The sequence below is a fragment of the Schistocerca piceifrons genome, chromosome 2 (assembly GCF_021461385.2).
Source record: "Schistocerca piceifrons isolate TAMUIC-IGC-003096 chromosome 2, iqSchPice1.1, whole genome shotgun sequence".
NCBI lineage: Eukaryota > Metazoa > Arthropoda > Insecta > Orthoptera > Acrididae > Schistocerca > Schistocerca piceifrons.
The window spans coordinates 679,412,877-679,439,005 of record NC_060139.1 but is presented as its reverse complement, the minus strand read 5'-3'; the positions used below and the strand labels follow the sequence as shown (position 1 = coordinate 679,439,005).

The 26,129-nt window shown below is 43.9% G+C and overlaps 1 protein-coding gene across 1 annotated transcript in view; it reads left to right on the top strand.

Moving 5' to 3' along the window:
* LOC124776344 (thioredoxin domain-containing protein 15) overlaps window positions 1-14,296 on the top strand; it is a 45,413-nt gene extending 31,117 nt beyond the window's left edge. The window contains exons 4-6 of the mRNA XM_047251293.1: window positions 12,875-13,077; window positions 13,241-13,371; window positions 13,477-14,296. Coding sequence (XP_047107249.1) covers window positions 12,875-13,077; window positions 13,241-13,371; window positions 13,477-13,700 — 558 coding nt within the window. The 3' untranslated portion in view covers window positions 13,701-14,296. The remainder of the gene's footprint in view (window positions 1-12,874; window positions 13,078-13,240; window positions 13,372-13,476) is intronic.
* Window positions 14,297-26,129: the final 11,833 nt, after the last annotated feature.

The following is a 26,129-nucleotide window of genomic DNA, read 5'->3' as shown; positions in this document are numbered from 1 at the left end:
TCTTCAACCATCTCAATCTTGTCTGCCTCAATACCGGCGCCCCGACTTTCCTCTCGGACTCTACTCATACCTACTCCCACTTGGACCTCTCGACCTGTTCTACCACTCTTGCCCGTCGGTTCGAGTGGTATGTCCTTTCTGACACCTATTCGAGCGACCACTTCCCCTGTGTCGTTTGTCTCCTGCACCACACCCCATCCCCACGTCCTTCGAGCTGGAACATACCGAAAGCTGACTGGGGACTTTACTCCTCGCTGGCGACCTTTCCGGACCACGTTTTTCTCAGTTGTAACAGTCAGGTCGAATACCTCACGGCTGTTATCATCAATGCTGCCGAACGTTCCATTCCTCGTACTACCTCTTCTTCACGTCGCGTTTCCGTCCCCTGGTGGAATGAGGCTTGTAGAGATGCTATCCGTGCTCGACGACGTGCTTTACGCACCTTTCGCCGCCATCCTACATTGGCGAACTGTATTGGATACAAACGACTCCGAGCGCAATGCCATAGTCATCAAAGACAGCAAAAAAGCTTATTGGGCCTCTCACCAGCTCCTTTAACAGTTTTACTCCCTCTTCTGTCGTCTGGGGTGGCCTGCGCCGGCTGTCGGGCGCTAAGGCCCACTCCTCGGTACCTGGCCTGACTTCAGGTAATGAGGTCCTTGTTGATCCCGTGGATGTCTCCAACACCTTCGGCCGCTTTTTCGTGGAGGTTTCAAGCTCCGCCCATTACCACCCTGCCTTCCTTCCCAGGAAAGAGGCAGAAGAGGCTTGGCGACCTTCCTTCCACTCGCTGAATCTGGAAAATTATAATGCCCCCTTTACTATGCGGGAACTCGAACGTGCACTTGCACTGTCCTGGTCCTCTGCTCCGGGGCCAGATGCCATTCACGTTCAGATGCTGGCACACCTTTCTCCGGCAGGCAAAAGCTTCCTTCTTCGTACCTACAATTGCGTCTGGACCGAAGGTCAAGTCCTCATGCGTTGGCCCCCCCAGGGGGTCCACAACTCTTTTGTGGATACGTGCGTGGCGAGCACGGGGCCCCGAGCCATTGCAGCCTTCTTTCTCTCCCGGGCTGCATTTCCTTCCCCTTCCCCTCCTTTCCCCTCCATACCCCATTCCCCTCACCCTCTCCTCTCCCTCTATTGGTGTCCTTGCTTATGTTGGCCCCCGCTATCCTCCTGGTTCTGTTGGTTTTACACTCCGGCTTTGTTGCGTGATCATCTCCTCCTTTTGGCATTCCTTGGTCCCCCTCTGGGGTTTGACCTCCATTCCAAAATTTCTCTTCCGTAGTGTGAGCCATTTGGGGAAGAGCACCTTACCTAGTGTCTCCGACGTGTGCCCTCCTAGTACATTCCACCTTTTCTTTTACGTCGTTGTCTGATGCTAGGGTGCATAGCCAGCACGGTAGCCAGCCCGTGTGGTGGGGTCGCTATGTACCCTTTTGGTTGAGCCCCCTGAACACACAGGGATCACACTTCTGATACCTGAGCTGTGACCTCCTCATGCATGCCTTGGAGTGGTTGCTCGTCATCCTGGAGCATCGGAACTCCCGGCAACGGCCGCCGTGCCAGACGGCCCTTGCTGTGGCTGGGTGGCGCCCGTGAGGAGAGCCTCTGATCGGAGTGGGTGGTATCAGGGCGGACGCTATGCAGATGAAACGCATACGGGTCCAAAACTCTGGCCACTCTTCTGCGGCCGTCTCTCTGCGTGGTACTGATTCCTCAAGTGCTGCTTCTCTTGCCCCTTCGGCCTTCCCTTCCGTGGCTACCCCCTGGGAGGAGGGTCAGGCCCGTCGTCTAGGGGCAAAACCTTTCCCCCGTTATCTAGTTTGCACCAGGACTGATGGAGATACTTTCACCAGTGTCAAACCTTTATTCTTTGTGGAACACATTGAAGACAAGTTCGGCGAAGTGGACTCCCTGAGCAAGATGCGGTCGGGTTCGTTGCTGATAAAAACTGCTTCGGCTGCCCATTCTGCGGCCCTTCGTGCCTGTACCCATCTTGGCACAATTCCCGTGTCCATTACCCCTCACCAGTCTCTAAATATGGTACAAGGTGTGATTTTTCACAGAGACCTCATCCTTCAAACTGATGAGGAACTTCGGGACAATCTCGGACGGCGGGGTGTTCACTTTGTTCGGCGTGTTCAGAAGGGTCCTAAAGATAATCGTATTGATATTGGTGCCTTTATCCTGGCCTTTGAAGGGGATACCCTTCCTGAGAAAGTTAAGATTATGGTCTATCGCTGTGATGTGAAGCCGTACATCCCACCTCCTATGCGGTGTTTTAAGTGCTTGCGTTTTGGCCACATGTCTTCTCGCTGTTCCCAGGACCCTCTCTGTGGTGACTGTGGACGTCCACTCCATGAGGGGAGTCCCTGTGTTCCCCCTCCTGTATGTGTAAATTGTCATGGTAGTCATTCTCCATGTTCAGCAGATTGCCCAGTCTATAAGAAAGAAAAAAAGATACAGGAGTATAAGTCCCTTGATCGTTTAAGCTACACAGAGGCCCATAAGAAATATGCACGATTGCACCCTGTGTCCATGACATCTAGTTACGCCTTGGTTACATCTTCATCCCTTCCTCCCCCTTCCTTACCCCCATCCCGGACCCCTCTCCTTCCCCCCTCCCCTGCGGCTCCCACACCTTCTCCTCTGGGCGCTGCTCCCCCTCCCCAGCCGGAGAAGTGTCCCACTCCTTCGGCGTCTGCCGGTCAAGGGCGCCTCTCCCGGGATGCCCCTTCCCGGCACGTTCCAGATCAAAGGTCTGCTGCAGCGCGGCGACCGCGAGAGCCGCGGGCTGTGGGTCCGCAGGTCACCCGGTCTATTTCTGTTCCTGATCTTGCTGCAGCTGGCTCCATTATGCCACACAGCCCTCCTCGATCTCAGCCTGAAAAGAAGAAGAAACATAAGTCCCGGGACAAAGAGCCTCTGGTGTCACCGGAGGTCCCTTCCCCGACTTCACAACCGGATTCTGACCTGTCGTTTATGGATGTCGCCCCCTCCTTGTCGGTGACGGGTGGGGACCCGGCGGTATGACTGGATTTAGCGTGTTCAGCCCTCATTTAAACCATCGTTCTGTGGTTCTCCAATGGAATTGTAATGGCTACTATCGTCACCTTCCGGAATTGAAATCCCTTCTTTCGTCCTACTCAGCAGCTTGTGTGGTTCTCCAGGAATCTCATTTTACTGATGCTCACTCACCGACCCTCCGTGGGTTCCGTGTTTTCTGTCGAAATCGGGTCGGACCCTTGCGGGCTTCTGGTGGCGTTTGTACGTTGGTCCGTACAGACATTGCTAGCACGTGGATTCCTCTCCAAACTACATTGGAAGCGGTTGCTGTTAGGGTCCACTTAGACTCTGCAGTCACAGTATGCAATCTTTATCTCCCTCCTGACAGGACTCTTACACCTGCTGCCTTAACCACCCTTCTTCAGCAACTTCCTCCTCCCTTCCTCCTCCTTGGGGATTTTAATGCTCATCATCCTTTGTGGGGCAGTGCCTTTCCATCTAGACGAGGTCTTCTTATAGACCAATTTATTGCAGACCACGACCTGTGCCTTCTTAATGATGGCTCCCCTACTCATTTCAGTGCTGGTCATGGTACCTTTTCTGCCATTGATCTTTCTCTTTCCTCTCCCTCTCTCCTCCCTTCATTACACTGGTCGCCACACGACGACCTTTGTGATAGTGACCATTTCCCGTTGATTATCACGCTCCCTTCCCGCTTCTCGATGGAGAGGTTACCTCGTTGGTCTTTCCACCGCGCCGATTGGCCTCTATATACTGCACAGGTCGAGTTTTCTCCCTCTTTGTCGGGTTGTATTGATGACGTCCTACGTGACGTGTCTGACGCGATTGTTCGCGCTGCTAACCTTGCTGTCCCGCGCTCATCTGGACAATTTCGTCATCGGCAAGTCCCGTGGTGGAGTACGGCCATTGCCATTGCCATCCGTGATCGCCGTCGAGCTTTGCAACACTTTAAGAGGCACCCATCTGTAGCCAGCCTTTCTACCTTTAAGCGCCTTCGCGCTAAAGCCCGTTATTTAATCAAACAGAGCAAGCGGATATGTTGGGAACGATTCGTTTCTTCCCTTGGTTCCACTGTCCCTCTGTCACGGGTATGGGCTACACTTCGCTCTCTCCAAGGTTGCCATCGGCAGTCCACCCTCCCAGGCCTTCACCTCCCAGATGGCATTTGTACGGACCCATTAGTTCTTGCAGAACATCTTGCGACCCATTTTGCAGTGGCATCAGCGTCGGCCTCCTATCCAGCTGCTTTCCTTCATCAAAAACAGCAGGCTGAAGCTGTCACCTTATGTTTCACCGCTTGTGAGTCAGAATCTTACAACGAACCTTTCACTGAATGGGAATTTCTTTCTGCTCTATCTTCTTCTCACGATACGGCCCCTGGCCCAGATTCCATTCATAACCAGCTGCTTCAACATCTTAGTGCTCCACAACGGCACCATCTTCTTCGGGTGTTTAACCGTATCTGGCTCCAGGGTGACTTCCCTACTCAGTGGAGGGATAGCATTGTGGTTCCTGTCCTTAAGCCTGGTCAGAACTCCCTATCTGTTGACAGCTATCGGCCAATTAGTTTGACCAATGTTGGTTGTAAGTTACTTGAACGGCTGGTAGCCTGTCGGCTCACTTGGGTCCTCGAATCTCGGGATCTATTGTCCCCTTACCAGTGTGGCTTTCGAGAGGGACGATCTCCAATCGATCATTTACTTCGCTTGGAATCCGCAGTTCGGCAGGCTTTTTCCCAGCGCCGCCATTTGGTTGCAGTGTTTTTTGACCTTCGCAAGGCCTATGACACGGCCTGGCGCCATCACATCTTACTAACCCTTCATCAGTGGGGTCTTCGGGGCCCACTCCCGATTTTTATCCGCCAGTTCCTGATCCATTGGTCATTCAGAGTTCGAGTTGGTACTGCTTTTAGTTCTCCACGGACCCAGGAGACGGGCATCCCACAGGGTTCTGTCTTGAGTGTCCTTCTTTTCCTCATTGCTATCGATGGACTTGTGGCCTCTGTCGGTCCCTTGGTCGCCCCTGCCCTGTATGTGGATGATTTCTGCATTTGGGTTAGTTCCTCCTCGATGCCATCTGCAGAACGGCAGCTCCAGGTGGCTATACGGCGTGCCTCTGCATGGACCCTCTCACACGGGTTTCAATTCTCTCCTTTAAAATCGCGGGTGGTCCACTTCTGTCGCCGTACTACGGTCCACCCTGATCCCGAGCTCTATCTCACTGCACAAAGATTGCCTGTGGTCCCACAGTTTCGTTTCCTAGGTCTTCTTTTCGACAACAAGCTCACTTGGCTGCCCCATATCAGACTCCTGAAGGTAGGATGTTTCCGTAAACTCAATGTCCTTCGCTTCCTTGCCCACTCCTCTTGGGGTGCGGACCGTTCCCTCCTCCTCCGTCTTTATCGTGCTCTAGTTCTGTCACGTTTGGACTATGGTTGTCAAGTTTATGGTTCAGCTGCTCCTTCCACGCTGCACGTGCTGGATCCGGTCCACCATCGTGGTATCCGATTGGCCACCGGTGCCTTCCCTACTAGCCCTGTTGATAGTCTCCTGGTTGAAGCTGGGATCCCCCCCCCCCTTTCTGTTCGGCGGTCCCAGCTTCTGGTGTCTTATGCCCTTACTATCCGTTCTTCTCCCGCTCATCCTTCCTATTCTATCCTATTCCCAGACCATGTACGTCGCCCGCCTGACTCCCGCCCTCGGGCGGGTTTACCGGTTGGACTGCGCCTTGCGTCTCTTAACCGTGATTTTCGGCTTCCTTCTTTGTCCTGTCTTCCTCGCTCCCTCCCCTCCACCCCTCCTTGGTTAGTTCCTCGGCCTCGAATTCGGATGGATCTCCGCCGCGGTCCGAAAGATTCCATCCCCCCGGTGGTGTTCCGTTCCTTTTTCCGCCAAATTTTATGGGAGTTTCGGGATGCTGTTGTTTTTTACACTGATGGCTCTAAATCTGCTGATCATGTTGGGTATGCCTTCACGTCCTTTGTTGGAACGGAAAATCATCTACTGCCACCCTCATGTGGGGTGTTTACTGCGGAATTGATGGCAATTTCCCGGGCCCTTACCTTTATTAAACAATCCCAACACAACCGCGTTTTGTTATGTACGGACTCGATGAGTGGCCTTCTTGCTATTGACCGGTGTTTTTCGCGCCATCCCTTGGTCTCTGCCATCCATGACCATCTCGCTGATCTTCACCGTGCTGCTTGTTCCATTGACTTCCTATGGGTCCCGGGCCATGTGGGTATCCCGGGTAATGAGCTCGCTGATCGTTTGGCTGAGGGAGCAGTTACTTACCCCCCCGTTTTCTGTAACCCCTTCTGCAGTGGATTTACGGCTTCACATCAAATCCCACTTTGCACAGTCATGGGCCAATTCTTGGGAGGCTACTCCACTGTCTAATAAACTTCGTGCCATTAAGGTGAATCCAGGCCCATGGCGTTCTTCCTTCCGCCTCTCCCGCAAGGACTCGACCACACTGTGTCGTCTCCGCATTGGCCATACCAGGCTGACCCATGGTTTCCTTTTGCGTGATGAGCCACCCCCACTATGTGGTTGTGGAGCCTTCCAGTCAGTGGCCCACATTTTGGTTGAATGCCCCCTTCTTTTGGCTCTACGTGCTAAGTACAGACTCCCCCACCGTGCTAAGTACAGACTCCCCCACACTTTACCTTTGATGTTGGCTGACGATTCCTGGATGGTCTCTCTGGTTCTAGGTTTCCTCCGGGAGAGTGGTTTTTATTCTCAGTTTTAAAGTTTTTAATCTCCCTCTGGTGTTGGGGCAGGGCGGTGAGTGTTTGGGTGTCTCCCACTGTAGGCAGTGTTCAGAGATTCCCGATTCACCTCCCTGACCGGAATCCTCTTTTCTTTCCCTTTTACTCTGTTTTTACCCCTTCTTTTTAAGGCTTGGTTAGTTTTTCTATTCCCATACGTACTTTCTGCATTATAGCAGTTGTACCTTTTAAGTCACAGGTGGTCTTGCCTATGCTGCTTCAGCATAGTGTTGGGTTCGTTCTCTTGCCAACTTCCCTCATTTGTTTTTACTATTGACAACGTGACTGCCCTTTTACGTTTCCCCTTTTTCCGTTTTATTGTTCTGACTTTTCTGAGATGTCCCGTTAGCAGAATGGAGTCTATTTGAAACAAGGGACTGATGACCTTGCTGTTTGGTCCCTTTAACCTCAAACAACCAACCAACCTCATGCGTTAGCGTGACGCCGTCGTTGTTCCTATACCCAAACCTGGAAAGGATAGACACCTTGCTTCTAGTTACTGCCCCATTTCTCTTACAAGCTGTGTCTGTAAGGTGATGGAGCGCATGGTTAACGCTCGGTTAGTTTCGATTCTTGAATCTTGACGGCTACTTACCAATGTTCAATGCGGCTTTCGTCACCGCCGCTCCGCTGTTGACCACCTTGTGACCTTGTCGACATTCATCATGGACAACTTTTTGCGAAAGCGCCAAACGGTAGCCGTGTTCTTCGATTTGGAGAAGGCTTATGATACCTGTTGGAGAGGAGGTATCCTCCGCACTATGCACAGGTGGGGTCTACGCAGTCGCCTGCCCCTTTTTATTGATTCCTTTTTAACAGATCGAAAGTTTAGGGTACGTGTGGGTTCCGTATTGTCCGACGTCTTCCTCCAGGAGAACGGAGTGCCTCAGGGCTCAGTCTTGAGCATAGCCCTTTTTGCCATAGCAATCAATCCAATTATGGATTGCATTCCACCTAATGCCTCAGGCTCTCTTTTTGTCGATGACTTCGTGATCTACTGCAGTGCCCAGAGAACATGCCTCCTCGAGCGCTGCCTTCAGCGTTGTCTAGACAGCCTATACTCATGGAGTGTGGCAAATGGCTTCCGGTTCTCTGAAGAGAAGACGGTTTGCATCAACTTTTGGCAATATAAAGCGTTCCTACCGCCATCCTTACATCTCGGTCCCGTTGTTCTCCCATTCGTGGAAACAACGAAGTTTCTAGGGCTCACACTGGACAGGAAACTTTATTGGTCTCTGCACGTATCTTATTTGACTGCCTGTTGTACATGTTCCCATAATGTCCTCAGAGTTCGTAGTGGTTCATCTTGGGAAGCGGATCGCACTGTCCTGCTTTGCTTGTATCGGTCCATAGTCCGATGAAAGCTGGATTATGGGAGCCTCGTCTGCTCGGCCATCCCTCTTATGCTGTCTCAACTCCATCCACCATTGGGGGTTACGTCTTGCGACCGGAGCATTCTACACTAGTCCCGTCGAGAGTCTTTATGCTGAAGCTGCCGAATTACCATTGACCTACTGGCGCGACGTACTGCTTTGTTGGTATGCCTGCCAGCTGTTGTCAATGCCCGACCACCCCTCTTATCAGTCCTTCTTCGCTGATTCTCTTGACCGTCAGTATGGGTTGTATGTGTCTGCCCTGCTGCCCCCTGGAGTCCGCTTTCGTCGCCTGCTTCAACAATTGGATTTTGCCCTCCCTACCACCTTCAGAGAGGGTGAGAGCCCGACACCACCTTGGCTCCAGGCTCCGGTTCATATTTATCTCAACCTCAGCTCGCTCCCGAAGGAGGGTACTCCGGCTGCAGTGTATTACTCACGGTTTGTCGAACTTCGTGCGCGACTTGCCAGTCACACCTTTATTTACACTGATGGCTTCAAAACTGACGATGGTGTCGGCTGTGCCTTTGTCTTCGGGGCCGTCGCCTTTAAATACCGGCTCCTCGACCAGTGTTCCAGCTTTACGGCCGAGCTTTTTGCTCTCCATCAGGCCGTTCAGTATGCCCGCCGCCACTGCCATTCATCGTATGTACTCTGTTCTGATTCACTCTGTGCTCTTCAGAGCCTTGGAGCTCCGTATCCGGTCCATCCCTTGGTGCAACGGATCCAGCAGTCCCTCCATTCGGGTGCTGACGATGGCTCTCCTGTCAGCTTTCTGTGGGTTCCCGGCCATGTAGGAGTGCCTGGGAATGAGGCTGCTGATGCTGCAGCCAGGGCTGCAGTCCTCCTGCCTCGGCCAGCCTCCCATTGTGTCCCGTCATCTGACGTTAGTGGGATTGTTTGTAAGAGGCTTGTGTCCTTGTGGTGGGATACTTGGTCATCACTTCAAGGAAACAAGCTCCGGGCAGTAAAACCGTTCCCAACAGTTTGGACAACCTCCTCCCGACCATCTCGGCGAGAAGAGGTCCTTCCGACCAGGTTGCGGATTGGGCATTGCCGGTTTAGCCACCGCTACCTGCTCTCCGGTGACCCAGCTCCGCAGTGCCCTTGTGGTCATGCATTAACAGTGCGCCATGTTTTATTGTCGTGTCCCCGTTTTAGTCAATCTCGTGTTGTCCTGTCTCTGCCATCTACTTTACAGGATATTTTAGCTGATGACGCTCGAGCAGCTGCTCGTGTACTTCATTTCATTGCTTTGACTGGCATGTCCAAAGACATCTAACTCTTTCATTTATTTTATCTGCATCTTTGTAAGAACTTTCTGGTGTCCCCCCCCCCCCCCCCCACCCTTGAGTTTTACTAGATTCTATGTGCTCTAACAATTGTGACTGGGCGCTAAAGACCTCAGTAGTTGAGTGCCCTTAACCCCAAACAAAAAAAAAACCTCCCTCTACTGTTGTGTAGGGCAGCCTCTGTTGGCTCTCTGGGACCAACTTCCATTCCCCAATTTCCAGCCTGACTTATTCAGGTTGTATACACCCTAGGACAACTGGGAAATCTGGGAGAAAGTGGGAATTTTTTCAGCTGGGGAAAACCTGGGAATTTTTCATTGTTTTAGTTTTCAGTTAAATTTTTATAAATGAGAGAAAAAAAAATCTTAAGTTGCAAAGAAAATGTGCCATTTATAGCTACAAAACACAGTGCACACACAAGTGTCTACCAACAGGAAAATGTGTCAAAGGCTTTGGGGTGAAGACTATGCAATACACCATGACAACAAGCTGCTTCCAAAGGGTGAGACATCAAAACGGGGTACATTAGATTTGTGCCCAGTTCAGTTGCGTATTAGCGGTACCTTGTTCCGCTTCTGGCTACTTAAAGTGTGGCTGTTAGCTATATCAGCTGTAGCAATAGCCAGTCAGATGCTACCTGGAAAAATTTTTCTGGCAGCACCAAAAGCTGCCAGATTTGCGCATGTGCAGAGCAGTCTGAGTTGTAGTGGGGATGGGGTAGTCTCCATGTGACCCGGTTTTATGATTTTGCTCTTTCCTCTTTGTTTAAAACTCTCACATCAAATAATAACAAAACAATTTTCTGTGGCCAGGAGCTATCAAGTGAATTAAAATACCATCACATAATTACGTTAGGCAAAAATACTTTATTTCTAATGTATTTTTATTTACACATTTTTGGCAGTCTAGCATTAATTGCCTTGCAGAACAAACAATTACTTTTGTCAGTATGCTAAAGAAATTTAGCTTGTATTAATCTTTTTTCACAGAAGCAGTCTATTTATTTGAAATGAAGTGTTTTATTCCACACCATTGGTTAGTTTCAGCTGCTCGCTGAATTTCAAGTGCACATTTTCATCTTCCAGCATGTATGGCAGTATGTCATAATAAAGAACCAAACGTGAAGTAGTACAGTACTGGTACTCCAAGAAAATTTGCATCCTGAAAACCACACTGGAAAGCTTAATATCAAGTTGGGGCGTACTTCATTGTGAATCTGGCCATACAAATGTGCACTTTCAGCCGAATTACGCATTTTAGCAGGGTTTATGAAATTCCAATGCTCTTGGAATATCCTGTAATGTTCTGTTTTGTATGATTTAATAATCATATGAATAATGCTGTATATGCACGAACACCGAGCGAGGTGGCGCAGTGGTTAGACACTGGACTCGCATTCGGGAGGACGATGGTTCAATCCCGCGTCCGGCCATCCTGATTTAGGTTTTCCGTGATTTCCCTAAATCACTCCAGGCAAATGCCGGGATGGTTCCTCTGAAAGGGCACGGCAGACTTCCTTCCCCATCCTTCCCTAATCCAATGAGACCGATGACCACGCTGTCTGGTCTCCTTCCCCAAACAACCAGCAACCAACCAACCTATGCACGAACATTAGGGCTTCCTACGTTATCATTGCTAAAACTGAACACTTCAAGGACCAGCCACTTAGAAGAATTTTGAATCCAGAAGACTAGATATATGACATTATTTAAAATGTTACTGGCACTTTTGTGTGATGTATGTTAAAGTGTAACACACGCAAAAAAAGACCAATATTGTATGTGAAAACTTAGCCTTTGTACACTATGTATATTAATTTAAACCACTATCTTTTCCTATTTGTGTGTTCACACTACTTAACAGTAATGTTGCTATTGACTGACTGCATCACATGCCCTGTGCTCTGAATATCTGCTATCATCAACTGGCAAGATCACCTGACACGAGCTATGATTGGCCTACAAAAGCAAATCACAATCTTGATTTAATTGCTTTGGAAACTAACGTGCTGCTTTTGGTTGAAGTCAAATTCATACTTTCGTAATATGAAGATATGCAGTGTATGTGTAGCCCAAGATCAAAGAGCTTTCCAACAAACATGACCACCACCTCTTCCTCTTCTTCTTCCTTGCTGGCCCTCATGCTTGATAGAAAAATTTCTTAGTGCTCTAATGTCTTACCTGGCCTCCTCAAAACAAGAAAAAAATTGTCTTGCCATACTCTGTACAGTGACATTATCCCCATACATGGTGCAAATGTTTCTGGCTGTCTCTGCTGCTGTCACCCCACTTTTAAGCTCAAACGGAAGAATTTCAGATATTTTCCGATTTCTCCACCTGTGACTCCAGTTTTTAGTATCCACAGCTCCGCTCACTATCTCCAAATGACAGTCGATAAATAAACTCTTACCAATCGGAATACCAGTATTCAAAACAGAAATGCTTCCAGTGTCATTTCTGTGAGCAGTAAATCTGTAGTCAGAATTCAATGAAATAATGAATTGCCTGGCATTCATTTTCCCGCACTTACAATTATAACTTTATTTCGTTTACCCACTGATGAAAAATTTAAAACGTGCCTTGTCAACTGTTATTCTCCAGCATAGTTTTTTTTTTTTTTTGCTACACAGTCCTTACTTCAAGCCTATGCCGTCTGTATGCAATTTATGCAATAGTAGCACAATAGCATTGTCATGACCCTGTGGGCATAATTTTTCCCCACATTGATTTTAAAACATTATCAGCCAGAAAGAGTCGCTGAACATCATCTGACATATGTTCCCAATCTGTTCTTGGTAATTATCAGTTTTGTTTGATTTAAATGATATACAATTTTCCACAAACCACACTTGCACACATTCTTGGAGAAGTGTACTACTTGGCAAAAGTTGCATTGTTTGTACTGCTGTTTGTTCACCTCTATGCTGTTGTCATAGGCTATTATTCAGTCTTTAGAAAGACAAAACGAATAGTTGCTTCTGTATCTCATTTTGATGGCTCAAACACAGTGAAATGTAAGGAATATTGTGAGTTGGGTGACATGCTGTAGATGAATACGCAACTATTCAGCCACAGTCTTTCTCCAAGCTACCCTGATCAAAATGGGGACAATTGTTAGTGCAGTAACTTTGATTGCAATTGATTCGGTTACTTACTGATTTGACAGTGTACAAAAGAAAAAGTTGAAATGCAAAATTTATTAATTCATCCTAGTATTTGACAGCGTGGAGCACACTGCAGTGTGACATAGCACCAATGTTTTAAAAATGTTGGTTGATGGTTGGCCCGAAGCACTTTTCACAAAGAAACAGCAATAACTCTGTTATTTTAGTCAAAGTACATGCAGTCTTATACTTAGGATGTGGTAATTTAATAATGTAACTGTATGTTATCTTTCATTTGCTTCAGCTGATTAATTCTACAAGATTATTGAGCCTTCTGGTAAGTGACCCCAATGTGACACGACGTCGCCAGCCGGCAGAATGCGTAATGGTCCTCTTCTATGCTCGTTATTGCCCATTTAGCAGCCTGGCAGCACCTCACTTCAATGCCCTCCCTAGGGCTTTTCCAGACATAAAAATGGCTGCCATTGATGCAATGAAATACCACAGGTAAGTCTACTTATGTGTTTGATATTTTTATGTGTGTAGATTTTGTGAGACTGTTATATACTCAATCTCATCACTTTTGCTAATATGTTGTTCTTAGAGCACACATAGCTTTGTGTTCATTGACTTTAACCAAACAAAGTAATTATTGCCCATTGGTTTTCAGTTTCAATACGCAATATGGAATTGTCGGTGTCCCCACAGTAATGTTGTTCCACAATGGTCGACCAGCTGCAAAGTTCAATAATTCTGATTACACCTTAGAAATGTTTGGACGCTTTATAATAGAATATACAGGTAATCTGCTCTTGTAAATCTTCTATTGACAACTTATCATTGTTCAATCTACCAACAACTGCAAAAGACTCTGTTTGTTATATTTTGTAAATGTTATTTTTCCAGGCCTTGAACCCAAAAACAAATTGTTTGTGATGTCTGTTGACTTCAGTGGTCCTGTACCAAGTGTACCGGTCAAAGAGACTGATTACTGTCTTGTCTTGTCATGGGTGTTCATAATGCTGTGTGCAGTGTACTACTTTAGTAAGTCTGCATGGTGGCAATGGATTGTAGAAGCTGTACAGAACTCTTGGAGAGAAGCAGAAGCACACCATGAACATGTGGAGTGACAGTTAACCACTGTGCTTGTTGGAAGGGGACTGTGAACATTTCCTGCTCTTGGATTACAATCGTTGTATTGCTTGTCATTCAGGGATGGATGCCTTATTTTTTCCCAAACTTCAGTGCATTTAGCTTATCAGTTGCAGTTGATATTATCTTTTAATAGCATTTTTCTCAAAGTTGATGAAATTATGCTATATCTCAAGTGTCTCATTACTGGAAAGAACAAGATATCTCCTTTAACTTCTTGTAAATCAATTTAAGAAGTTGAAACAGTGGAATGAAGGGGGTTTATCTGTTACTGATGATCAATTTGAAGTGTTAAAATAAAGAAAATTGTACCTCTTTCAACCAAAGCATTACTATTTACAAATGTCAGTGTTATGTAATCAGATTATATAGTGTTCTTTCAGGAGTCAGTGTCACATCTTGATTTTCTTGTCATCTGAAAAGTAAGTTAAGGTAGCATCAACTAATTTCAAATGAGTTCATGCTGTGAACAAAACAAGGTACATGGAAAAACTCATTATGTTCCTAGATTTTGCTTCAGTTACTTAGTTACAACAGTAATGAAAATGTTGCATTATCTTTATTTAGTCTTTGTTAAAAATGCAGCTGTTTTAAGAAAATATAAATGCACAATTTTAAATAATTTATTTTAGTTATTTCGTCCTTTGTTAATCTCACAAGACTGTATTTAACATTTTATTATTATTAAGGAAAAAATTATCTCTAGTTTACTCTGGTAAGTTATAGTAGCCTTAAAAATTGAAGAAAAAGAAATTGTTCACTTGAGCTGATGGGAATGTTGAGCCAAGAACATTAGTGGTTTTTGTAGTTATCCCCTGTTACTGCATCGACTGCACCAGCACCTTGCTGGCCGTGAGCATAGCAAGACGCAAGGTGCCAGTGCCTGCAGGCATGGGTCCATCTGCTAAATGGTGGCACTGTCAAACAGCGACAGCAGCAGCACGTGGAGGCCATCTCCCACACCCAATGGACAGTGCCACCTCCCGAGTTGGACTTGCAACCTGTGGTTCTTGGTGTGGTCCACAGCCTTAATAGTTTGAAGGAAGAAAATGTGGTCAAATAGGCTGTAATATGTTTATTTTCTATGCTGTTAGCTAATTTCAACTGTTTGTCGTTTTCAAGTCCTTGCCACAAGCTTCAAGCTCCACATCACACTTGAATAAATAGTCTGTACATATGTGAATGCACACACAACTTTCATACACGTGTGTAGTCCATATACAAGTCAATAGTGCACTAGATTACATCCATTAGTAATATTTGTATAGAAAACTTTCTGTATACATATTAGATGTAATCTAGTGCAGTATTGAATTGTATTTGTGCTACACACCCACTTGAAGGTAGTGTGTACCTTTAAGAATGTACTGGCTATTTGGTCAAATGTGACAAGTGCTTCAAAATGACTAACAGCCAATATTAGCTAATAGCATGGGCAATAAATATATTACAGCCCGTTTGGACCCTGTTTCTTTGCTTAAAATATCTGTTATAATGGCTGTACATACTCCTGTATATGGTTCAGGTTGTGAACAGTAACAAAAAAAGAATAATCTTGTATACAAGCACCAGAGGTAACATTCAAGATGTATATGTAAGAGCCTGTAATAAAGTGGATAAAACAATACGATCAGATTTGAAAATAACTTCCAGTTAATAACAAGATACAAGAGAATAGGATAAAATGAAAGAATCATGTTGATAGAATGTCGGAATACAGATTGCCATAAAAGATAATGAATTATTGACCGACTGGAGAGGGAGAACTAGGTAGACCTGTAAGGGATGGATGGATAATAGACTAAAACAGGTGATTGCAACATCTAATGGTTGGAAGGAGGTGGTGACGATTCATTCATGTGCTTACTTGACTTTCTTTGGACTCGGCCTTGCTATGTACGTGACCCTTGTATGGAACTTATAAACTAGTAAGTTCTGCTTGAGCGAGTAACTGAGTGGTGGCATTGTCTTGTTGCAACTTACAATGATTTTTGTAACCATCATCTTTAGGCAAAGTCGAAGATAGGGACAAAACTCATTGAAATGTTGTGACAAGGTGATGTTACCACTCAGCTGATCACACAAGAATTATTTATCACTAAAATACACCAAGGAGGCCCAGTAGCAGCTGCTGTGTAAGAGCACATGAACACCCTAACATTCGACACCTTGTGTGCTTATTGGTTGTTTTCTTTGAATGTTGTTAAATGTAACATAGATGCTGCCATCTGAAAGATATGGCACTTAAATCTGCTGCGCTACTGCTCCACTAGACTCCATGAAACTTAGCAAGAGGGTTGTGAACACACCCTCAGTTGTGCGCATTTTAAGAAGCTTTTGCACATGCAAAACTCACGTGACATAATTGCCTTACTGGCCAAATACATACGGATTTGATAAAAGGTTCACAGTGTGCACAGCTAGCCCTTGCCATTCGACTAGAAGTTTATGTCAGTGCCAAAGCACACTGTAGAAGACTTTTATCCTCATTTGCTCAGCATAAATCCTGCTAGATGATAGCACATTCCTCAGATTTGCTAATTCACTTACCATGTACAGTAGTAAAATTATATCAGCCATCAGTATATGTTAAAGTTGTACTGGCAGTAAACCTATTTTGTGGGTTTCTGAATGAGTTGTAGTATATTAAGTTATGAATTTTTTACCACACAGTAATCCATTTGAGACGCTGACAAGGGAAACTCCCATGGCACCCTCTCAGATTTGGTGGTAAAAGGGTGCGGTGAAGCCTGTCAGAAACTGAACACAGATGATGCATGAAAACAGGAAGAAAGTCTACTGAATTGTGAAAAAAAGAAAGCAAAATAGAAACAGTGAACGGTCCATGATCAGGAAGTGCAATACAGAGAACTGAGCAGAGCTGTGGAAACTCCATTGTGCTGCAGTTTTTTTTTTTTTTTTTTCCACGGTTGATTCTGCACAATTACTGTATTAGCAGCCAAAAGTGAGTGGCTTTCAAATGGGAAATGCCAACATTTGACGACAAGGTGACAACTGAATCGAATCCTCCGCTGGAAAACACAAACACATCTTTTATGTCATACACATCAGTGACAGTACATTTGTCATATGATAGGAATGTCTTACCGATGCACCTAATTTGTACACCTAGTAAGTGAGTGAGATTTGTATGAATCTGAATGTGATCACTTCCAAGGAAATGATGAAAAGTAATAGTTTGTCACATAAGCTGCAACAAATGAATGCAGCAGTTGCACAATAACACAGTATCTCTGTGCTGTGTCAAAACATACCTTTTCAACATTTTTGAAGTTGCATTCCATTTTGGAAGTCTTGACTCTTGAATTCCATTATTGTAATGTCGTTCACACCCATTTATTTGTTGTTTTCATTTCTGTGAGACGTCTATGTGGTATCTTGCATGCTCCCACAATTCATCATGCTTGCTTTCGACGGTAATGTATTATTATCACATGACTCATATTCTATAACCAGTGTATAGTACAATAACCGCCAAAACTACAGAAAGAGAACAAACATTCCAATGACCCTGGAGAGTTCACAGTGTTGTGAAAAAAAAAAAAAATGAAATTTAGTGCTATGAGAGAGTTTTGAACACGACCCGCCCGCCTAACAAGGTATCACTGTCCTTATTTTGTTTTTTATTTTATTATTTTTTTGTAACAGTTCAGTACACCCTCTTCCTGTTTTCATGCTTGATCTGTGTTCAGTTTTTGATGGGCTATCCACTGGGCCACCTGAGGGGGATGCGATGAGGAGTTGCCCTTGTGAGAATCATAAGGGCCTAACGCACATCACCGTCAATTGCGAGAGTGTAGCATTCATTCATGCTTTTGAAATCTGTTGATCTTATGGTGAGTCAGGTTTATCTGTGTGGTAGGCCCACATTGCATATATGAAAAATCATGAAAAGGTGTATCACTGCTTTCTCTGATTTTCGCTTAAATGTGGAATCGATGGGGGGTATGCTTTAGGCCCTTATCGATCTCAGTGCCTCATTTGTATTCTAGTAAGTGACCATGTTGGTAGACATTACTACTTGAGTTTAATCATTTCTGCAAACGGCACTTTGCATTTGGAGTTGGTTGTTTCCTGTGTGGGAATTAGCTTTCTTGTGCAGTGAACTATGTTGAGTCTATTTTAAATGCTAGCAGAAAAGTAAAGTTGTGAGGATGGGTCGTGAGTCTTGCTTGTGTAGCTCAGTTGGTAGAGAACTTGCCTGCAAAAGGCAAAGGTCCTGAGTTCGAGTGTCGGTCTGGCACACAGCTTTAATCTGCGAGGAAGTTCCATAACAGCGCATGCTCCACTGCAAAGTGAAAATCTCATTCTGGGAACAGAAAAGTAAATTACTAGGAAAAGTTAGTCACAAAGGAACTAGGGTCTCTGAGAACAGATCGTTTGTTTGAGAGAATGACGAAATCAAATAAGTGTGACTACAAATGAGCAAGGAAAGTGTACAGTTAGCACAAGCTGCCATTTTGGTGCAGTGTAATAATGTCTGATTTTCAGCCTGGAAGTAAATTCGTGAACTTATACATCTCTTAGGGATCTTCTACATTTGTCCGAAAAAATGGAAAAGCATAAAAACTACCACTTACACAAAAATGCGAAATCGTGAGTTGCAAAAACTTACACAGTAATTTGTTATTGCCCTAAACTGTACTTAATTATGTACGAAACACAAGAATACCACAAAAACAATTCTTTCTTTTGTCAGAAAAGCTATGCATGTTGTTGTTACTATTACTATTATTATTACTATTATTATTATCATCTTCTTTCCTTTCTCAGACCTTAGGTCTGGTTAAAAATGGAAAGTGACGTGGACCTTGGTCAAGCGTGACTTCCTTTTAACTGTATGGTATATGTTATATTGCATTTAGGAACTTTCGGGTGATTGAACATGTATCAATAATTATAGATTTCTGTAGTTGTCTATATAAGTTTGGATGTAGCTGTATTGCATTGATGTAACGGTGGATATTGTGTGGTATGACTCCTGTTTTTGATAGTATAATTGGTATAATGTCAACTTTATCCTGATGCCACATGTCCTTGACTTCCTCAGCCAGTTGGATGTATTTTTCAGTTTTTTCTCATGTTTTCTTTTGTATATTTGTTGTATTGGGTATGGATATTTCGATTAGTTGTGTTAATTTCTTCTTTTTATTGGTGAGTATGATGTCAGGTTTGTTATGTGGTGTTGTTTTATCTGTTATAATGGTTCTGTTCCAGTATAATTTGTATTCATCATTCTCCAGTACATTTTGTGGTGCATACTTGTATGTGGGAACGTGTTGTTTTATAAGTTTATGTTGTAAAACAAGCTGTTGTTGTATTATTTTTGCTACATTGTCATGTCTTCTGGGGTATTCTGTATTTGCTAGTATTGTACATCCGCTTGTGATGTGATCTACTGTTTCTATTTGTTGTTTGCAAAGTCTGCATTTATCTGCTGTTTGCAAAGTCTGCATTTATCTGTTGTAGTATTGGGATCTTTAATAATATGCTTGCTGTAATATCTGGTGTTTATTGTTTGATCCTGTATTGCAATCATGAATCCTTCTGTCTCACTGTATATATTGCCTTTTCTTAGCCATGTGTTGGATGCGTCTTGATCGATGTGTGGCTCTTGTTAGATGATACGGGTGCTTGCCATGTAGTGTTTTCTTTTTCCAGTTTACTTTCTTTGTATCTGTTGATGTTATGTAGTCTAGAGGGTTGTAGAAGTGGTTATGAAATTGCAGTGGTGTAGCCGATGTATTTATATGAGTGATTGCTTTGTGTATTTTGCTAGTTTCTGCTCGTTCTAGAAAGAATTTTCTTAAATTGTCTACCTGTCCATAATGTAGGTTTTTTATGTCGATAAATCCCCTTCCTCCTTCCTTTCTGCTTAATGTGAATCTTTCTGTTGCTGAATGTATGTGATGTATTCTATATTTGTGGCATTGTGATCGTGTAAGTGTATTGAGTGCTTCTAGGTCTGTGTTACTCCATTTCGCTACTCCAAATGAGTAGGTCAATATTGGTATAGCATTAGTATTTATAGCTTTTGTCTTGTTTCTTGCTGTCAATTCTGTTTTCAGTATTTTTGTTAGTCTTTGTCTATATTTTTCTTTTAGTTCTTCTTTAATATTTGTATTATCTATTCCTATTTTTTGCCTGTATCCTAGATATTTATAGGCATCTGTTTTTTCCATCGCTTCTATGCAGTCGCTGTGGTTATCCAATATGTAATCTTCTTGTTTAGTGTGTTTTCCCTTGACTATGCAATTTTTCTTACATTTGTCTGTTCCAAAAGCCATATTTATATCATTGCTGAATACTTCTGTTATCTTTAGTAATTGGTTGAGTTGTTGGTTTGTTGCTGCCAGTAGTTTTAGATCATCCATGTAGAGCAAATGTGTGATTTTGTGTGGGTATGTTCCAGTAATATTGTATCCATAATTTGTATTATTTAGCATCTTGGATAGTGGGTTCAAAGCAAGGCAGAACCAGAAAGGACTTAATGAGTCTCCTTGGTATATTCCACGCTTAATCTGTATTGGCTGTGATGTGATATTATTAGAATTTGTTTGGATATTAAGTGTGGTTTTCCAATTTTTCATTACTATTTTTAGGAACTGTATCAATTTAGGATCTACTTTGTATCTTTCCAATATTTGTAGTAACCATGAGTGGGGTACACTATCGAAAGCTTTTTGGTAATCAATGTATGCGTGGTGTAGCGACCTTTGTTTAGTTTTAGCTTGATATGTCACCTCTGCATCTATTATCAGTTGCTCTTTACATCCTCGTGCTCCTTTGCAACAGCCTTTTTGTTCTTCATTTATAATTTTGTTCTTCATTTATAATTTTGTTCTTCATTTATAATTTTGTTCTTCATTTATAATTTTGTTCTTCATTTATAATTTTGTTCTTCATTTATAATTTTGTTCTGTGTTGTATGTGTCATTAATTTCTGTGTAATGACTGAAGTTAATATTTTGTATATTGTTGGTAGGCATGTTATGGGGCAATATTTAGCTGGGTTTGCTGTGTCTGCTTGATCTTTAGGTTTCAGGTAAGTTATTCCATGTGTAAGTGTATCAGGGAATGTGTATGGGTCTGCAATGTAACTGTTAAATAATTTAGTTAGATGTGAAAGTGTTGAGGTGAACTTCCTTAGCCAGAAATTTGCTATTTTATCTTTTCCAGGGGCTTTCCAACTGTGAGTAGAATTAATTGCTTGGGTGACTTCATGTTGCAAAATTATCACTTCAGGCATTTGTGGTATCATCTTGTATGTGTCTGTTTCTGCTTGTATCCACCGTGCATGCCTGTTATGTTGTACCGGGTTTGACCATATGTTGCTCCAGAAGTGTTCCATGTCTGTTATGTTTGGTGGATTGTCTATTTTAATGTTATTGTTATTATTATTATTATTATTATTATTATTATTAATTTTGATATAATTGGCAGTGGCTGTAGTTGTATAAATTTGTTGATAAGCATAACTGTTATACAGCATATGCTATTAATTTCACACACTCAAATTTATATGAATCTAAAAATTTGTGAACACCCAGAATGTACACTACGCGATCAAAAGTATCCGGACCCCCCCCCCCCCCCCAAAAACATAATTTTTTTGTATTAGGTGCATTGTGCTGCCATCAACTGCCACGTACTCCATTTCAGCAACCTCAGCAGTCATTAGACATTGTGAGAGAACAGAATAGGGTGCTCTGTGTGAAATATGCTCACTATTTTTATATACTTGAATTTAGCATATTTCGTGACAGTACTAACTTTTCCGTGGATGCTTATAAGATGATATTTGACTTTTTTGTGTTGGCTTCAGTCATCTAGTGAAAGTATGATTCCATAATGCTGTTTCGTCGGCTGCGGAAATGTCCTGGTTCAATGTGTTTGCCTCATTTTTGGTGCTTCAAATACCATTTTTCCGAATGTGCTTCCTTCTTGATGTTTATATAAAACAGTAGTAGAATAACTCATTTTTGCTGGTCACTTGCAAATTGTTATAACGGGGACCTGTACATCGTTCCACCATCACACACTTAGTGTTCACTGCCGACTGACTACGGTCAAAGACGACTCCAGTGTCAAAGACATTTCACACAACACACAAGCTTCCACTTGTAACCAGTCTCTTTGATATTATTCGTCACATCTACTAATATTAATCAATATGCTGTCACTCTCGAACATATAAGCAAATTAGCTTAAAATAGGGCAAATTACAATTCACAAAAAATATACTGACAAAAATATAAGAAAACATTTACAACCTCCCTCATTAGATTTGGTATCGACAAATCCGGTAGAAAATAACACATCTCCCAGATCCATCACATGTGGAACTCAAGGACTTTGACTGTGGTTAGGTGATTGGGTGTCACTTGTGTCATATGTCTGTACATGAGATTTCCACACTCCTAAACATCCCTATGTCCACTGATTCCAATGTGATAGTGAAGTGGAAACTTGAAAGGACACATACAGCCAAAAGTGTACAGGCTGACCTTGTCTGTTGACTGACAGAGACCGCTGAAATTGAAGATGGTCGTAATGTGTAATAGGCAGAGATCTATCCAGATCATCACACAGGAAATCCTAACTGCATCAGGTCCACTGCAAGTACTGTGACAGGTGGGTGGGAGGTGAGAATACTTGGATTTCATGGTCGAGCGGCTGCTCATAAGCCACACATCACCCTGGTAAAATGCCAAATAACGCCTCACTTGGTGTAAGGAGCATAAACATTGGACGATTGAACAGTGGAAAAACATTATGTGGAGTGACAAATCATGGTACACAATGTGGCGATCTGATGGCAGGGTATCGGTATGGCGAATGCCCGGTGAACGTCATCTGCCAGCGCGTGTGGTGCCAACAGTAAAATTCGGAGGCAGTGGTGTTATAGTGTGGTCATGTTTTTCATGGAAGGGCTTGCACCCCTTGTTGTTTTTCGTGGCACTGTCACAGCAGAGGTTTATATTGATGTTTTAAGCACTTTCTTGCTTCCCACTGCTGAAAAGCAATTTGGGGATGGCGTTCGCATCTTTCAACACGATTGAGCACCTGTTCATAATGCACAGCCTGTGGTGGAGTGGTTACACAACAATAACATCCCTGTAATGGACTAGCCTGCACAGAGTCCTGACTTGAATCTTATAGAATACCTCCAGGATGTTTCGGAACACCGACTTCATGCCTGGCTTCACCGACCGATTACGATCTCTCTCTCTATGCAGCACTTGGTGAAGAAACCTTCCAGCACCTGATTGAACATATGCCTGCGAGAGTGGAAGCTGTCATCAAGTCAAAAGATGGGCCAACACCATATTGAATTTCAGCATTATTGATGGAGGGCACCACGAACTTGTAAGTCATTTTCAGCCAGGTGTCCTGATACTTTTGACCACATACTGTATACTCATGAACTACCACTGGTGGGCCCTATTCCTCAGTCATTATCATGCAAGACTCTCTTCTGTCCCTTGCCTCAACACTTTAATGCCGTCTCTGACCTTCCGATGAGATCTAACCCCAGCTTCTTTCAGGATAAATTGCTGCATTTCTCTCTTGATGAGGAAGCAAGAAAGACAGTGGATGGATTCCCTACTCCAGATCTTACATCACCCATGTTGTCAATTCCAATCTTGTTCTCAGTCAGGTGCGACATATATTCAGCAGTGTTGGCCTGAGCTTCAGATCCCGTCTGCAGTTATTTTTTTGTAACGCCATAGGTTGACTCTCGTCAAGTGTTCTTTTGTTTTCTACAGAACAATCTGCACCACAGGTGGTATTTTCAGTATCTCTCTGGTAAGACATTCTCTGTGTCCTGCACAAGGGCCACTGGAGAGTGTTGAGAACAAAGAAGCTGGCTCACTTACTTGTTTATTGTCTAGGGATAGATTGTGAGATTGAACATTTAATTGCTGTTGATTCAAAGTGGCTAATCCATGACAGTGCTGCTCTCCAAGCCAGAGCCTACACAAAAAGATACACTCACACATTTTCTCAGTTCTTCTAAGTTCACCCCATGTGGTGAGAAGAGGTGAACTGCTGCAAGGGTGCCAACATGTAATGCTGAACCTCCTGCTGCATGCCCCATACCTTCTTCAGATGCCTACATTGACGAGATGCACTTTTCAGTCTCCTATCTGGGCTTGTGCTTTTGGTCACTGCAAGTATTGCAGCTTAGTGGTCATCCACTTCCAGTCGGGGAACTTTCACACTACAGATGGATGTCAGGTTGGGGCCATTTATCTAAACCAACTCTGACCACAGATGGCTGCACCTTCCTCCCTCTAGGGGTCCAGGTCTTCTTCCTCTCCTCTGTCCATGGAGTCCTCCTCTTTGTTTTTGCCTCCAGCTCGACTGAATGCAATATTGCTTACTTACCCTCCTTGGATGTTTTTCCTAACCCTCCACATGGGCCATCAGGGGCCAGGTGTGAAAAAGCTCCAACAACAACCAGTCGTGACGGGTGGTCAGCGAGCACCTCACCAGCCAGTTCCTGTTCCTATCCCTAAGGTCTCGGACGTCCCCATCGATCCATCTCAAGCTTTTCTGCCACTCCCCGCAGCTGACGTCACATTTGTGGGCATCCACCTGCGATGGAACTGTCCAGTCTTACTATCCACTGGTGGCTGGCAAGGAACTTTTGACTTTGCCAAGGCCACTCAACATTGTTCCAGACAATGTCAATGTTCGTTCCTGGGTGCTGTGTGCTGTCCATATTGCAGGGGAGGACAAAGGAGATGCACAATATGGTAATCACCCACCAAGGGGAGAGTACTGTGGTAACCTTATGTTTCCACATCTACCATATAAGCTTGTTGCTGGTCATGAACATAACAAGATCGAGGTGCTGGCTCATCCAGTTAAGGCCCAACTGGATTGTGCTGGCACCTGACTGCACAGGTCTGGCTGCCAGGTCATAGTACAAACAAACAACTATAGCACCATCACATTGAGGTTGATATGCCTAACCAACGGAAAGCACCACTTTGCGAATTGGACTAGCATCCTATTTGTGATAATCCCAGAGTGAAGGGCTCTCTTTCTCATTCTGTTATGGTTCATCTTAAAGGACTACATCTTATGACAAACAGTTTATCAGATGATAGTTTATTGGTAAGTAACAGTGGTGTGAAACAGGCATGTCTTGCACTACTGGTAGGTTCTAAGAGTTCCCTTCATAAGAAAATGTGCAAATTATGTTGTGCATTATGTAGATCTGTTCAGTTAGCAAACTTTATTTGTTCATGTGGCAGAAAGTGTTCTAAGGGAACTGTAACATCATGCTTTGTCAGTAAATAATTAATATCAGTTTCTTTATGTATTAAAAGTAATTATTTTCATTAGTAATGGAAAATGATTTTATCACTGCTTGTATTACACAAGTGTGAGCTAATACATGCACCTTTAGGATAAAATGTGGTCAGTGTGGCATCACAGCACATAATGTGCCATGTTAAAAAAAAGGAGGTGGGAGAGGTTCATGCTAGCTGAGCACAAGTTCTAAAGCATAATGGAATGATAATACTGTATAAATAGAAATAAATATAGTAAAGGAAAGTCTCCTCAGAAGTGTTCTTAGTCTTGTGGATGTGCCCATTGATCACTCATTGCCCTAACCTTTTTGTGAGTTATTGTTTATGCAGTCTTGTCATTATGTTATGGTTCTGATACCATTAGCATGCCCCCCCCCCTCCCCACCACCCTCTCATCCCCTTTCTTTCCTGATTCCAGGAAGTTACTTGTTTTCATGTCAGATTGACACCATTTAACCTGAAGGGGTATGTATTAGACCATACCTCCATAATATTAGCAGTTCTAAAAACATTGAGAAAGAAATTTTAGTAGAATAGATATAATTAACCAGCCTCTATATATGCAGCAATGTAACACAGTCATGTAGGACTTTTTCTTGATATTTAACAGTGGTAAAATGCAGGCCCTCACACATGGTGCCTAAATAATTTTTACAATGGCTGTAGTTTAATGTTGTAAAGAACACAGAAAATTCTCATGTCTGATGGAGAAGTCATCAGCATCTTGAACAGTTTCCAGCCTTTGGCTGGGTCTGTTTGGAACTTAGTCCTCCCCATCGTCTTATGTCATGCCACCATCTCTCCATCTTCACCTTGGTCCAGCCTTGTCCTTTCTTTTGGATGCATTCCTCCACTCCTTTCAGCCATGTGTGTCTTGGTCTTCCTCTTGGTCTCTTTCCTTCCAGTTTCATCTCATGTATCCTCCTGGGTATCCTCTTCTCCTCCATTTGCTGAACATGTCCGTACCATCTCAGCCTTGATTTCTCTCTCTCCTCCTGTAATGGTTCCACCTTCATTAACTCACTGATCCTCTCATTTCTTAACCTGTCTATCTTTGTC